At 36.5% G+C, this 12,516-nt stretch overlaps 1 protein-coding gene across 7 annotated transcripts in view; it reads right to left on the bottom strand.

Moving 5' to 3' along the window:
* Positions 1-12,516, bottom strand: part of AP3B1 (adaptor related protein complex 3 subunit beta 1) — a 167,849-nt gene that overhangs the window by 96,755 nt on the left and 58,578 nt on the right. For all 7 annotated transcript variants that reach the window (XM_044446339.1, XM_044446337.1, XM_044446338.1 and 4 more), the window contains exons 9-14: positions 11,231-11,328; positions 9,761-9,815; positions 9,585-9,656; positions 6,648-6,710; positions 5,778-5,910; positions 466-575 (exon numbers count right to left, since the gene is read on the bottom strand). In XM_044446339.1, coding sequence (XP_044302274.1) covers positions 466-575; positions 5,778-5,910; positions 6,648-6,710; positions 9,585-9,656; positions 9,761-9,815; positions 11,231-11,328 — 531 coding nt within the window. The remainder of the gene's footprint in view (positions 1-465; positions 576-5,777; positions 5,911-6,647; positions 6,711-9,584; positions 9,657-9,760; positions 9,816-11,230; positions 11,329-12,516) is intronic.

Here is a 12,516-nt window from a genome sequence, read left to right as displayed (position 1 = left end):
GAGATGTAGTGATAAAAAGGAGTAAACCTGATACGTTTGGGTACACATTGTAATTCTTCATACCAGGACCCAGACTCAGAACCTAAAGATCTGAATCATCCTACTACGTCATGTTTTGTCCACAAGATTTCTTATGTCACTTCTATGCCACTCTATTGCAATATAACCCGAAATCTTGTTTCAACATGATAAAGCAGGACTGAAAGTCCTACAAATGACTACAGCCTGAATTAACTGTGACTTAAGTTTACATGAATACATAGTCATTCATTTTGTAAGTTGTTTAATGTAAACAAGACTAAAGTAAAACTCCTTGGTGATACTAAACTTTGTTTTACTATCTATCCACAAATGTAGCCAAAACTTATTTTGTCCCCATACTGTGTATCCTAGTATTTCTCTTTCAAGTTTAGATTTCCCCAAATTATTTCAGCATCTAAAATGTAGAATCATATAAATACTCACAGTAATACTGTCCAAGAGCTTGGCCATACGTTTAATTATTTCACCATGGTGTGCTGGCTGTGTTTGCAGCAGTTTCTTAATGACAACTACACTTTCAGCAACTACTATTTCTAGTAAAGACAAAAATAAAGCATTATGTTGCCATAAGTTTTGTGTCATGCATCACATTCAATTTACTAAAAGTAAGATATTATTAAGACATTTCATAGCTTATTAGCATAATGGACACTCTGGGTTGTTCAGAGTTGAATACCTAGAGCAGGGGTCGGCAACCTTTAACACTCAAAGAGCCATTTGAACCCATCTCCCACACAAAAGAAAACACTGGGAGCCGCAAAACCCTTTTGACATCTAAAATGAAGATAACACTGCATATATCGTTTTTTACCTTAATGCCATGTACACCTTCATTATGATTTAGCTGCAGCTCTTGTTCAGTCACTAAAAACTGTTATTTTTAATCTTATATTATAAACTAGTAGGGCTCCTTTCATATATTTTGAATAGGAGAACAGCTTCCTGAAGAGTCAAAGTCAGTGCTATAGGGCTGCATGCATTAAACAGAAAACCCGATAAGTTCGTCAGCAGTAAAAGCAAATGAATCTACCCACGTATCATTAAACATTTGGTTTTCTTCAGAAACTTTTCTTCGATCAGTAAATCAGGGTGGAACCGCAGATCGGGTGGCTGGCTGTGCCAGAGATATAGGTGTGTTTAGTGACTGATTAGCAGATAAACAGTCAAGTGCTGTGAATTGTGACAGGTCCCAAGTGCAGCTTTTAACATTCAGATGAAGGAGATTACATTGGGACAAAGAGAATCTTTTCAGCAGTGTTTCTCCAGTTTGTGTAACATGAGAGCCTGCCAGGAAGCTTGTTTAGCAAAGGAATGTAGCGATTTACTTAACTAGCTCATTTACTTAACTAGCTAGCGCTGTGTTCCTGAGTGGAGCTTCAGCGTGTTTTGAGCGACAGAGCTGCAGCAGAGGGATTCAAGAGCCATGTGCGGCTCCGGAGCCACAGGTTGCCGACCCAACCTAGAGTAAACCATGATTTCCTGTTGAATTAACTCTGGGTTGCTAATCCAGAAACAACTTGGAGTGTCCAGGTTCATGGCTTGACTGTAGATTATTGATAGAATCTGGAAAGTGAGCCATGTGTTAGAAGAAGCGAATGTGCCTTCAAACCAGTCCAATATCAGTTAGCGTCAGACATTAGTGTTCAAATGTTAAGACACATCTCCTCAAGCAAAATCAGGGAGCCATAAAGGTGCAAGAAGTTAGTTCCTGAAAACCTTTATATTCCATCCTCAAAGAAATGATTTGTTCTTATTTTATATTCAGTTTTAATACTTGAATTTCCTCCTATATATTCAAAGGCATGATAATACAAAATGCTTAAACATGCAATGGTAAACCCATAATAAAAGCTTGGCATTGACCTGCAAGTTGCAAAAATAAATCATATTGATTTGGGTTGGCAATGTTCTAGAAACTGTTATCCATGATTTAGTATCTAATTGTTTAACATCCTTTACCCCAGTTCTAAAAATAAGCTTATAAATTATTAAAGGATACTGATGTTCCAAGATACCTGAATGACTATCCTAAGTAGGGTGGTGGTTCAGCAATTTATACTGATGTTATGTAATAAATTACTTAAATTCCATAACAACAAGCATTCTAAATTTGATCAGGCTAGCCATCACTAAACAAGGTGCTGGGGGAAAACTTTGCAAATACCCTAAACCAACAGAAAGACAAACAAATGGGTCAAGCCGCAACTTTTCCTAGGAGCAAAAATGACAAAATTGAGGATGTTTTAAGTTCAGACACATCAGACACAGAAGGCAATCATGTTAAGGAAAGCTGAAGGCAGAAAATGAAAGGGAAGACCAAATATGAGATGAACTAAATCCAAAAAGGAAGCCACAGCCTTGAACAGAGTTCAGGAGGAGACATAATGGAGGGCTTTCAATCATAGGGTTGCCATATGTCAGACATGAATTGATGGCACCTAACACACACAGGGAGAGGGAGAGGGCCATCACCAAGCTAAACTGTCAGCACATGCACCTACATGGGATAATACCACATGCCTTCATAGTTGAAGATTTCTACTATATATCAGTCTACAAGGATGAAATTAAGCTGCTTTTATAAAAAAAGCCATGGTTAGCTATGCCACTACATGACATTTATAATATCATGTAAATAAACTGCATGGATTTTTATGCAGGTATTAAGCTGAAAAGAAAAGGGTAACCTGCCCAAGGTTTAAACCAATCATACAATAGTGTACTATTGTAATCCCTATAATAGAAAATGCAAGGCATTTTACTTGATCCTTGTTACTATTAACCAGGCTTCTATAAAACTACTCACTGGAGTAATTATGGCAATAATTCTTCCTTCCTTTTGAGTGAATGAGGAGATAATGAGGCTTTCAATGTTTACTATTGTTTGGATAAATAAGCTCAAATTCAAACAGTGTGGAGGCAAGATAGGAGAATGCCCATTCAGTATTTTATCTGTGCTAATCAGTTGGACCTGGGGGGGGGGGGAGTTCAATTAAAAACAAAACTGGGTAAACAGAGATAAGAGTTTGATAATCTCCTTAGGTATGTAATCCTTGCAGTCACTGACAAAAATGAAAATATATATTTGCATTAATGGAATTCCTTCTTCAGCCTACCAGTTAAATGGTAGCACTTATATAAAAGACAGCACCATTCAAGAATTCACTTAAACACATGAGCCCATGCTCACTGGCCCCAACTCCAGGTCTCCAGGTGCAGTGGTCCTGCTTTCCTTTGTTCAGACCTTGCCATGGTGAATAAAGCAAGTTATGAAAGGGAGTTCTGTTCATAATGTCTTGAATGCGAGTAGAACTCTCCATGTAATTCAGAACCTTGATAAGGCAGGATCTGTGATCATGCAGAGAATTCTACTCATGCTGCAACAAATGCAAGTAGAACTCCCTTTCAAATCTTACCTATTCAACATGGCAAGGTCTGAACTGAATGGGGTGCAGCCAGAAATCCTGGAGGCATGGGGTGACAGCAACTAACATGCCTCTAAACGCCTACCCACTTTAATCCCACCCTTCAACTGAACAGGGCTTAATTAAAAGTGAAATATTGCATTTTAGTAGGCTGAAGAAGACCTACTGAAAAAAATACAATTTACTAGTTGAACCTAAGCATTTAGAGATTAAAAATAACTGAGCTGAATGGAGCTTCCAACTAAGTAAGCTATGCACAGGATTGCCGTCCTGTGTTTTTGTCTAGTCTTTATACTACAGAACTCTTCCATTAGTCCTTCAGTTTTGTAGTGCAATGTCTTAAGCCAGAAAATTAAAATCGGCAAAATCAACTTATTCTCACATTTTGACACTTGTGTCATAAAAAATAAATGATGCTTAGTATTTCAGTGTATCTAAAACATATGTATTTATTTGAAAGAAAAAACAATAGTCCTAAAAATATAAATTAATAAAATATTGTTGAAAGCTATGTAATGAATCACTAATTAAAATAAAGTATAATATGTTCATTGTCCTAGATAAAGCGTGCCTGTGAAATTCTACATCTTACTCAAAAGTAAGCCCCATTCCTTTAAATGGGGTTTACCCCCATATAGATATGCATAAAATTTTAGCCTGGACAGCAGTTTTTGAAGTTGTCTATATTCCCTAAACAATATATAAATTGAACTGTGTTTTAGAGCAAGGGTAAGCAAGCTGGTATACTCCAGATGTTTTAAACTATAACTCCCATCAGTCCAAACCAGGAAGGCCAATCTTTAGGATTTATGGTAATTATAGTCCAGAACATCTGAAAGACATTAACTATCTACCTTTGGTTTGGAATTTAGACATAATTTTTTAAAACCTGTGGTTAATTTGGACTTGATCAGCAAAATGAGAATTGTAGAAGAATTTCATAATGTATGCAACTAGTAAAGCCAAATATTTTACTCTGAAGTAATATGCATACAGACCGTTTTGGAAATCACTTAAGGAATTGTTTATTTCCTTACTAATGTATTTTTAAAATACCCCATGTAGTTATAATATATATTTTCATTTCCCTTTGTAAGTAATTGTTTTACCCATTTCCATAATTCACCATTCCAATTTTTCTTAGCTTACATTTAACTTTTTATCAGTAGCTAATAGAAAATATTTATAACCTCAACTAATAGGGTTGGGAACAATCTTTGGAAATCAGTCATATGCTGTACTCATGAAAATGCTAGTGGAGTGGGTAGAGGTGATTCTCAGTTTTGGAGAAGCTTAATTCAATCCTACATACAGAGATATGAAGCATAGTCAAAAATGTAACATTATTTCCAGGCACTGCAGTTCTTCTGAGAGAACCGCACTATCACTCATCTATCCAGATGACCTATCAGGGGCTATTCTGTTATATCTTCTGTTGCAGTATCCCCTATTCTTTTCAATGTGGAATCAGAAAGCAAATATTTGCTTGAGAGAAGGATACTAAATCAAAGCGCTTGCTTTTACTTTCCTTCTGCAAATCTTAAGTTGCTTTTCCCAGAACCTGGGTTCCAGAGCCATGAGTGCAATGGAGCTGCAGAGGAAAAGTGGCAAATGGAAGAACCTGTCAATCCAACTGAATTTATCAATGGCATTTGAACATAAAAAGTATTAACTGAAGGTTAAAATAACAATAAAACATTAACTAGACATCTGATTGAAACGACACATTTACCACATTTTTCCTTCTGCAGGATTTGAACCACTGAAATGTTTTTTTGTAAGATTTGTGTAGCATTGGCTTTCACGATATTTGCACCTCAAAGTTTTATTAGTGTCTGTAATTTCCTCTATTTTTATAATAATTCAGAGGAAAATAAATTATAAATATGCATAGATTTACCGCTGACAAACTGTTTGATATGCACTCTTATTTAGCTACTTACACACGTAAAACCCCCACATTTCCCTGCTTGTAGCACCCTCTGCAGTACAGCTACTTAAATGCAAGTAAGGGGAAAAAATCACTGTTTTCAGTAAAAACACAGCATTCCATGAATTTCAATGCTAACCTTCTGAGAAATTTCAGTTATCAGTATTAACTATCCACTGACATTTACCCATACTAATATTTATTTTTAAATGGAAATCACTGTAAAGAGCTACAAAAAAGGAAGTATAGACAAATGCTACCATTTGTCCAGAACACACACCACAATTCAATATACTGTTTAATCCACTGCAGTCTGGGAAATACCACCAGAGAATATAACAGATCAGTCACTCAAACACAAAATAGAACAATTAACTTACCATCCCTGTTGGACAGCAAACATACCAGGCCGTTAAGGCATGTGTCAGTCACTTCTGAGATGTTGGTTGCACATCTGCCTATCGCCTGAATTGTAGCTGCAGCAAATTGTTTATCTTGGCTTTTCACATAGGTCTGAAGAAAACAGGAATTGCTGTTGTCAACTTATTGGCCACATTAGTTTAACAGAGGCATAACGCCCTTTTGAAACTATACACAATCTTTTGAATTAATAAATTAATAGGTAAGAGTAACCTAATTCAGAAATAGGGTAACATATTAGCTTTTATTAACCAGTGCCAGGAGGGAGTTTCTCTCTATAGATATTAAGTAAAGGAAGTAACTCAGTGAGGGCAGTTAGTGCAAGTTAAAGAACAGTGTGTTTTGCAAATTATTTTCACAAATATTTCTGTTCACTTAAGGAACAGAATCTGTCTCTTATCCATGGATGAATACACTGAATCAGAGACACTAAAACAATTACTATATCTGAGGAAAACCTGGCTTGTCTTTGGAACAGATGCACATGCGTGGTAGATATTAATATGCTCTGAAACTAATTACCTTAGATCAACAGCAGTGTGTTAATACAGAAAAATCACTACAAGCAAGATAATCCCTTTCTGGTATTCTGAAAGCAATATTCCATAAGTTTGGCCAATCTACAATTTGTAGCAGAATCAAGCCGATCTACTCTAAAAACAAATAATATTGCGTGATCTATGAATCCAAACTTCAAACCTGTTAAAAATTGCTGCTTTTTCTAAGAAGGACCATCTGAAATTGACCCCAGCGTACATCTCAGATGATGTTTCATGCATGCATGCATAAATAAATGAATGAATTAATGAATAAATAAATAAATGGCAAACCTGAAATTCTCTGAGAAGGGTTGATATGTTGGCTTCATTTGCTAAATTAGTTAAGATATCAAGCTGGAAAAGAACGTAAGCTTTTTAGGAATAGCCCATATATATATATGCAATGTAAAAAAACACAGTGTAAAACATTCACAATGATCACTTTAAACCTAACAAAGCCCTCAGAAAATCAAAGTAAAGCATCAAGTACCATAGACCTTCAACAAGTTGAAAAGAACAGTCTCCAAGACTAAGGACATAATTAAATGGAATATCTGCAGTCCTCTGAACTGGAGTATTACAGCCATTCTATTGCAGCTTGGGAGGGGTTTGTTAAAGCCTGCCTCAATGGTCCTCCCAATTTTAGTCATCTAACTGTGGCTCTTCAGAAGAGAAGGGAAGAAGGCTGAAGCACTGCTAGGATAACCTACTCATCTAGCCAGTATTCTCCATTCCTTGGCACCCTAAACCCCTTTTCCAAGGTGGCTGGAGCGGTTCTTCTATGTGGACTGTGAATAACAGGGGGGATCTGAGTGCAGATCCCTAGATCCAGGGTTGTAGCTGTTTTCCAGCCATTTTCCAGCTGTTTTCCAGCTTCATGTCTGGAAATCTGAATAATCCTATAGCCCTCTAGAAGCTAATGGAACATAGAATTGCTGTCAGGAATTAGTATTCAAAACATGTTGTCCAATGTGTACATCCTAAAATGTATACAGATTGTAAGAACTAGCACATCCTATGACTTACAGCCCGTGTTCACTGAAGCTGGTCATACATGGATATTTTCAAACTATTCCTAAATCTGCCAGAAGACCTAGAAAATAAAGCAATATGTCTACACTGCACCATATAGTATGCACTGGACTTGAAGTTTCTTTCTGCATATGGATATTGTCTTTTGCTAATGAAAGTGATGCTTTACGCTACAGTGGAAACTCTGAAACTAATAAGAGTGTTATCTTATTAACTAATATTATTAACTATTACTTATTAACTAATATTAAGTGTTACCTTATTAACTAATAAGATAATAAGAGCATTGGGCCCCTTAAAGACTAGCAAATTAATTGTGGTATATAAACGCTCATGGACTAGAGTCCGCCATAATCTACTCGCACAAATCGAATCAACAAAAGAGAAAACTTTCAAGATGCACAAGAAACATTTAGTTTAATAGGCAGAAGGTATTTGCAATAAAGAATGTATTACCAAGTGCCTCTAATGAAGAATCTTCATTTCAAATGCACTTAACCTAAGAAAGTATATACTTGTACTTCACCAAGAAAGTTTAACTCTTTTGTTTTTTAACGGAAGCCTTCTCATCTTTACTCCTTCTCTCCCTCACTGCAGTACCTGTTTTGATCGTAAGAAATTCTCTTGTTTGATATTTTACTAGATGTGTTCAATGTCAGCATTTCATACACTCACTGGGCCTTCCAGAGTGAGTGCATCAAGTCATACTGAATAAGATAAACAACAAGGATATTTCCACACATCATAGTGAGCCAAAGCACTTCTGCCTCCCAGTTTCACTTCAGAAATGCCAGCTTGCCTCCGAGTCTAGAGCAGAGCTTCTGCCATCCATGGACCCCACACTCCAACTCCAAACTGCTAGTCAACGGCAACTTAGTTTTTGCCTCCTTCATCCCTATCTCCAAAATTAAACCTGGAATTGTTCCCCTGATTTCATGCGACATCTCAGATATACAGCATATGTTAAGGGCAAGACCTTGCCCCTGGGAGGAGAGCACCTGAAGAAAGTAAAATTTTGTTTAGTCAGGAAGACCAGCCAAAATCAGTCAACAATTTTGCAACCATAAATGCTAAAGGTATACTTTTATAAATATAATTCAGAGCAGTCTCTCTCAGGACACTCCATTATAAGCTGAATTTTCAACATCTGTATTTGCAATGTGGAAATCTAATATAAATGCAGGCTTGTCTAAAACCACAGTCCCTAAAGTTCTTCTTTTCCCACCTGCTATTTTAATTCCTGTACCATCATTCTTATCTTCCAATTCCAACATGAAAGATAACATTTGTGCATCTCATATTTCTATCCTTTGACAGAACCACAGATAAAGTCATTCAAACTAATAGTTATTATAATTTCCATTAGGACTCTGCATTTAAAAATAATCCTTTTACAAGAGCTTCTCCAGCCCCCTAACACTTTTGTTGCTCTTCTCTGTACTTTTCCTAACCCAATAATATCCTTTTTCAGATAAGGTGAAAAGAACTGAATATAATATTCCAAATATGGTCACAGCAAACACTTGTGTAAGTGAAGAAAGATTTAATTTTTATTCTAATTTCTATTTTGTTCCTAATTATGCCTAGCATGAAGTTTGCCTTCTTCACAGCAGCTGCACACCAGGCAGACATTTTTAGCGAGCTGTTGACTAGTACCCCAAGATTCCCATTTTGGTCAGTTGTGGCAGTTCAGATCTCATCAGTATATACTTGAAGTTAGGATTTTTTTGTCCCAACATGCATTACTCTACACTGGCTTATATTGAATTACATTTGCCATTTTGATGCTCATTCTCCAAGCTTGGAGGAATCCCTTTGAAGCTTCTCCCTTTTGATTTTAACCATAAGAAATTATGTGTCCTCACTGAACAGATTTGCAGAAAACCATGCTGTCAGAGTTTAAAGTAAGAGTAAGCTACCTAGTACCTTCCAGATGTTTTGGACTATCAAATCCCATAATCACCGACTATGATGGCTGGAGCTTCTGAGAGTTGGAGTCCAAAACCAGGTTGTCTACAACTGACTTAAACTGTACACAACAGAAGTATCTTCTTCATGTTGATGCTCAGAACCAGATATTTGGAACATTGACTGCTTTGTTCTTTTTAATATTAGCAAACCAGTATTGCCAATGCCAACACTGAAGGAATACATGTTTTCATCCAACAATGATAATTTTACATGAAGCAAAGATACCTTTAATGTCTTGATCATAGTTGGATCAGTTGACCTAACATAGAAACTTTTCAAGTAAGGCTCAAACATGCCCTGTGGAGGAAAAGATAGAAGCATAAATTGGTATTAGTAATTGTACTGAGATTAAATAGTATAAATATTTAATATTATAATTAAATATATTCAATATGCCAAACCTTGCACTGGATCGACATGGTCGCTGTATTCTGGAGTACAATATATTGTACCTCCCTAGAAATAAATGTTGATAGTTAATATGTATCTTTCTTAAGTATCTCTCAGTAAGAAGCATGCAATGGGAAAAAATTGGATAGAATATACAAAGGGCTAGAATATACAAAATTATTTACATAGTTTTTATTTATAAACAATGGCAGAAATGAATGTAAGTGTTTGGTTGCTAGTACTAGCAGTGAATTTTATTATTAGTCAAAATCCATAATGAAACATCCAAGTCTCATAACTTAAAGTACTAACTGGATCCATGTTCAGGCAAACTGGGCTCTCCTAAGCTAAACTTTCAGATTACTAATTAAACCCATATGCCAAAAATGAGTTTACAAGGACCACTTAAGTTCTCATTTTATTTCTGTATAGGTTACAGGGTAAAGGGAGCAGGAAAGAGCAGAAAATTTGCCTGGGAGAATGGTGGCAGGAATGATTAAAGAATATGCACAAATCCTGTACTCCAAGTCTCCAAATCCTGCTTTTATCATGTGGTTGCACCATGTCGGAGTATATGGTATAACAACACTGTATACCTGAAATCTGGGACTCAAAATTATGATTCCCCAATCCCTTCATAGTCAGCACAGAAAGAGCTGTCTCTCTGAGGACGTAACTTGGCCCTGAAGAACAAGATGTGCTGGGATATAGGGCAGGAATGAGGATAGGGTCAGTGGCTTATGCCTTCGAAGACTGAGGGGGGACATGACATCCCTCTATAAGTACCTCAAAGCCTGCCATGAAAAGTCAAGATCTCTTCTTGCTGATGCCAGAGTGTAGGACACGGAATAATCAATTCAAGGTGCAGCAACCCAGATTCAGGCTGGACATCAGGGAAAGCTTCCTGTCAGAGCAATATGACAGTGGAACCAGCTGTCTAGAGAGGTGGTGGGCTCTCCCAAACTAGGGACATTCAAAAAGAAACTGGACAGCCATCTGAGTGGGGCATTGTAACTTGGTGTCTTGCAACACTAGGGGGTTGGACCCAATGACCTTCATGGCCCCTTCCAATTCTACCATTCTATGATTCTATGATCATTCCCTCCCCCCACACATGGATTTGTCTGTAACAGTGAAAATGGCTATCTAGATGACAAGCAGAGTACAAGGTGCAACATCATGCATTGGATGAATGAAAGGCTTTGAGTGCAACTAGGGCAGAGGGAACTGGATTGCAGCGCAAGTTTCATATAACTGAACTCAGTGAATACTATCAACACTATTATTTATTCACACTTTGAAATACTGATCACATTCCTATACAATTATTGAATACCTAAATTACTTTTCCTATAAAACTAAAAACTGTTTTCATACATTTCAGTTTGTCTCCACAGTATATAGTTTTAATTTTCATAACTGCATACCCACACCCCTTGGAAAAACAGTTAGCGGTATTAGAAATGGTATACTTAATTTACCTGTTACTGCGAAGTAAACGTACTAAAGATTTGGCAACAATACCAACTTCAGATTTAGGTGCCACATGCCAATAAAGCTGTGCAACAGCCATCACCACCTGGAAAAAAACAAATGACAGCCACCCACTTTCACTGAACTTGCTGATTGTGCAATACTTCAAAACAGTATGAACATAGTCATCTATAGAAAACATTAATTTCTAACATTCCCTGAAGCAAAGGAAGGCACTCAAGACATCAGAAGTTATTTTCTTTCCTCAAAGGAATTATATTCTTAAGAGAGGATAAAGCAAATGCAAATAAATGCTAGATTCAAGTTCTAACTATCAAAATTCAAGATTTAGTAAACGAGTACGATTTTATGGGGGCAAGGTATACTGAAAAAGATGCAAGGCTCTTAATGTCTATGAAATTTATTTTACAATCTAAACTCAGCAATAAGCCTGTTTTACTTACTACAGCAAGAAAAACTGTATGCAGAGCTTACAACATTATAACACTTCTCTGGTTCACACCAAACTTGATAGTGGTGTTTCATGCAGATGAAGATGCGTGTCTCCATCTGCATCAAAAGCAACATGCAGTAAGTTCAGTTTGGTCCCAGGTACATCATGATATTGATGTACCTATTCAGATTTGTATCTGCATACATATCAATTGTGCATACAGATCTTCCTTGCTATTTAGGATGGATTGTATAAGCTTCAGTGTCCAAAAGCTCATGTATCATTAAAGTGATTTTTGAAGTTAGTTAAACAGACAAGAAAAAGTAGGATAGTGTCAAGTAATACTAATCCAATCCATAATAAAGAGAGCAAAATTGAATAAGTGATTAATAGACTTATTTTTAATTATATCTATTTGTAACATTATTCTATTCCTGGAGGGTTGCTCTGGGAATCCTCCTTGAAGGAAGTACGGAGGGTGTCTACCTGGAGGAGAGCATTCTCTGCAGTGGTGCCCAGACTATGGAATGCACTCTCTAGAGAGGTCCGCCTGGTGCCGATGTTATACATAAAGGTAAAGACCTTTTTATTCAACCATCATTTTAATAATCAAGGTTTTTAGACGTTTTAAGATTTTGTTTTCTCTTTTCACATTTGCATTTCCTATTTTATTTTCCCTTATTTTTTAGTTTATAATGTTCAATTTTAGAGGTTTTTAATAATTGTGGTTTTATTACTGTATTATTGTAATTTTATACCATGTAAGCCATCCTGACCGCTTGTGTGGAAGGATGGGATACAAATGTTTCAAATAAAATAAAATATTCCTTCTGGGAAGTT

Source organism: Varanus komodoensis, unplaced genomic scaffold (genome assembly GCF_004798865.1).
Source record: "Varanus komodoensis strain SLA01 unplaced genomic scaffold, ASM479886v1 scaffold5, whole genome shotgun sequence".
NCBI classification, from domain to species: domain Eukaryota; kingdom Metazoa; phylum Chordata; class Lepidosauria; order Squamata; family Varanidae; genus Varanus; species Varanus komodoensis.
The sequence above is the reverse complement of the archived record's forward strand: the minus strand, read 5'-3'. Positions and strand labels throughout refer to the sequence as shown.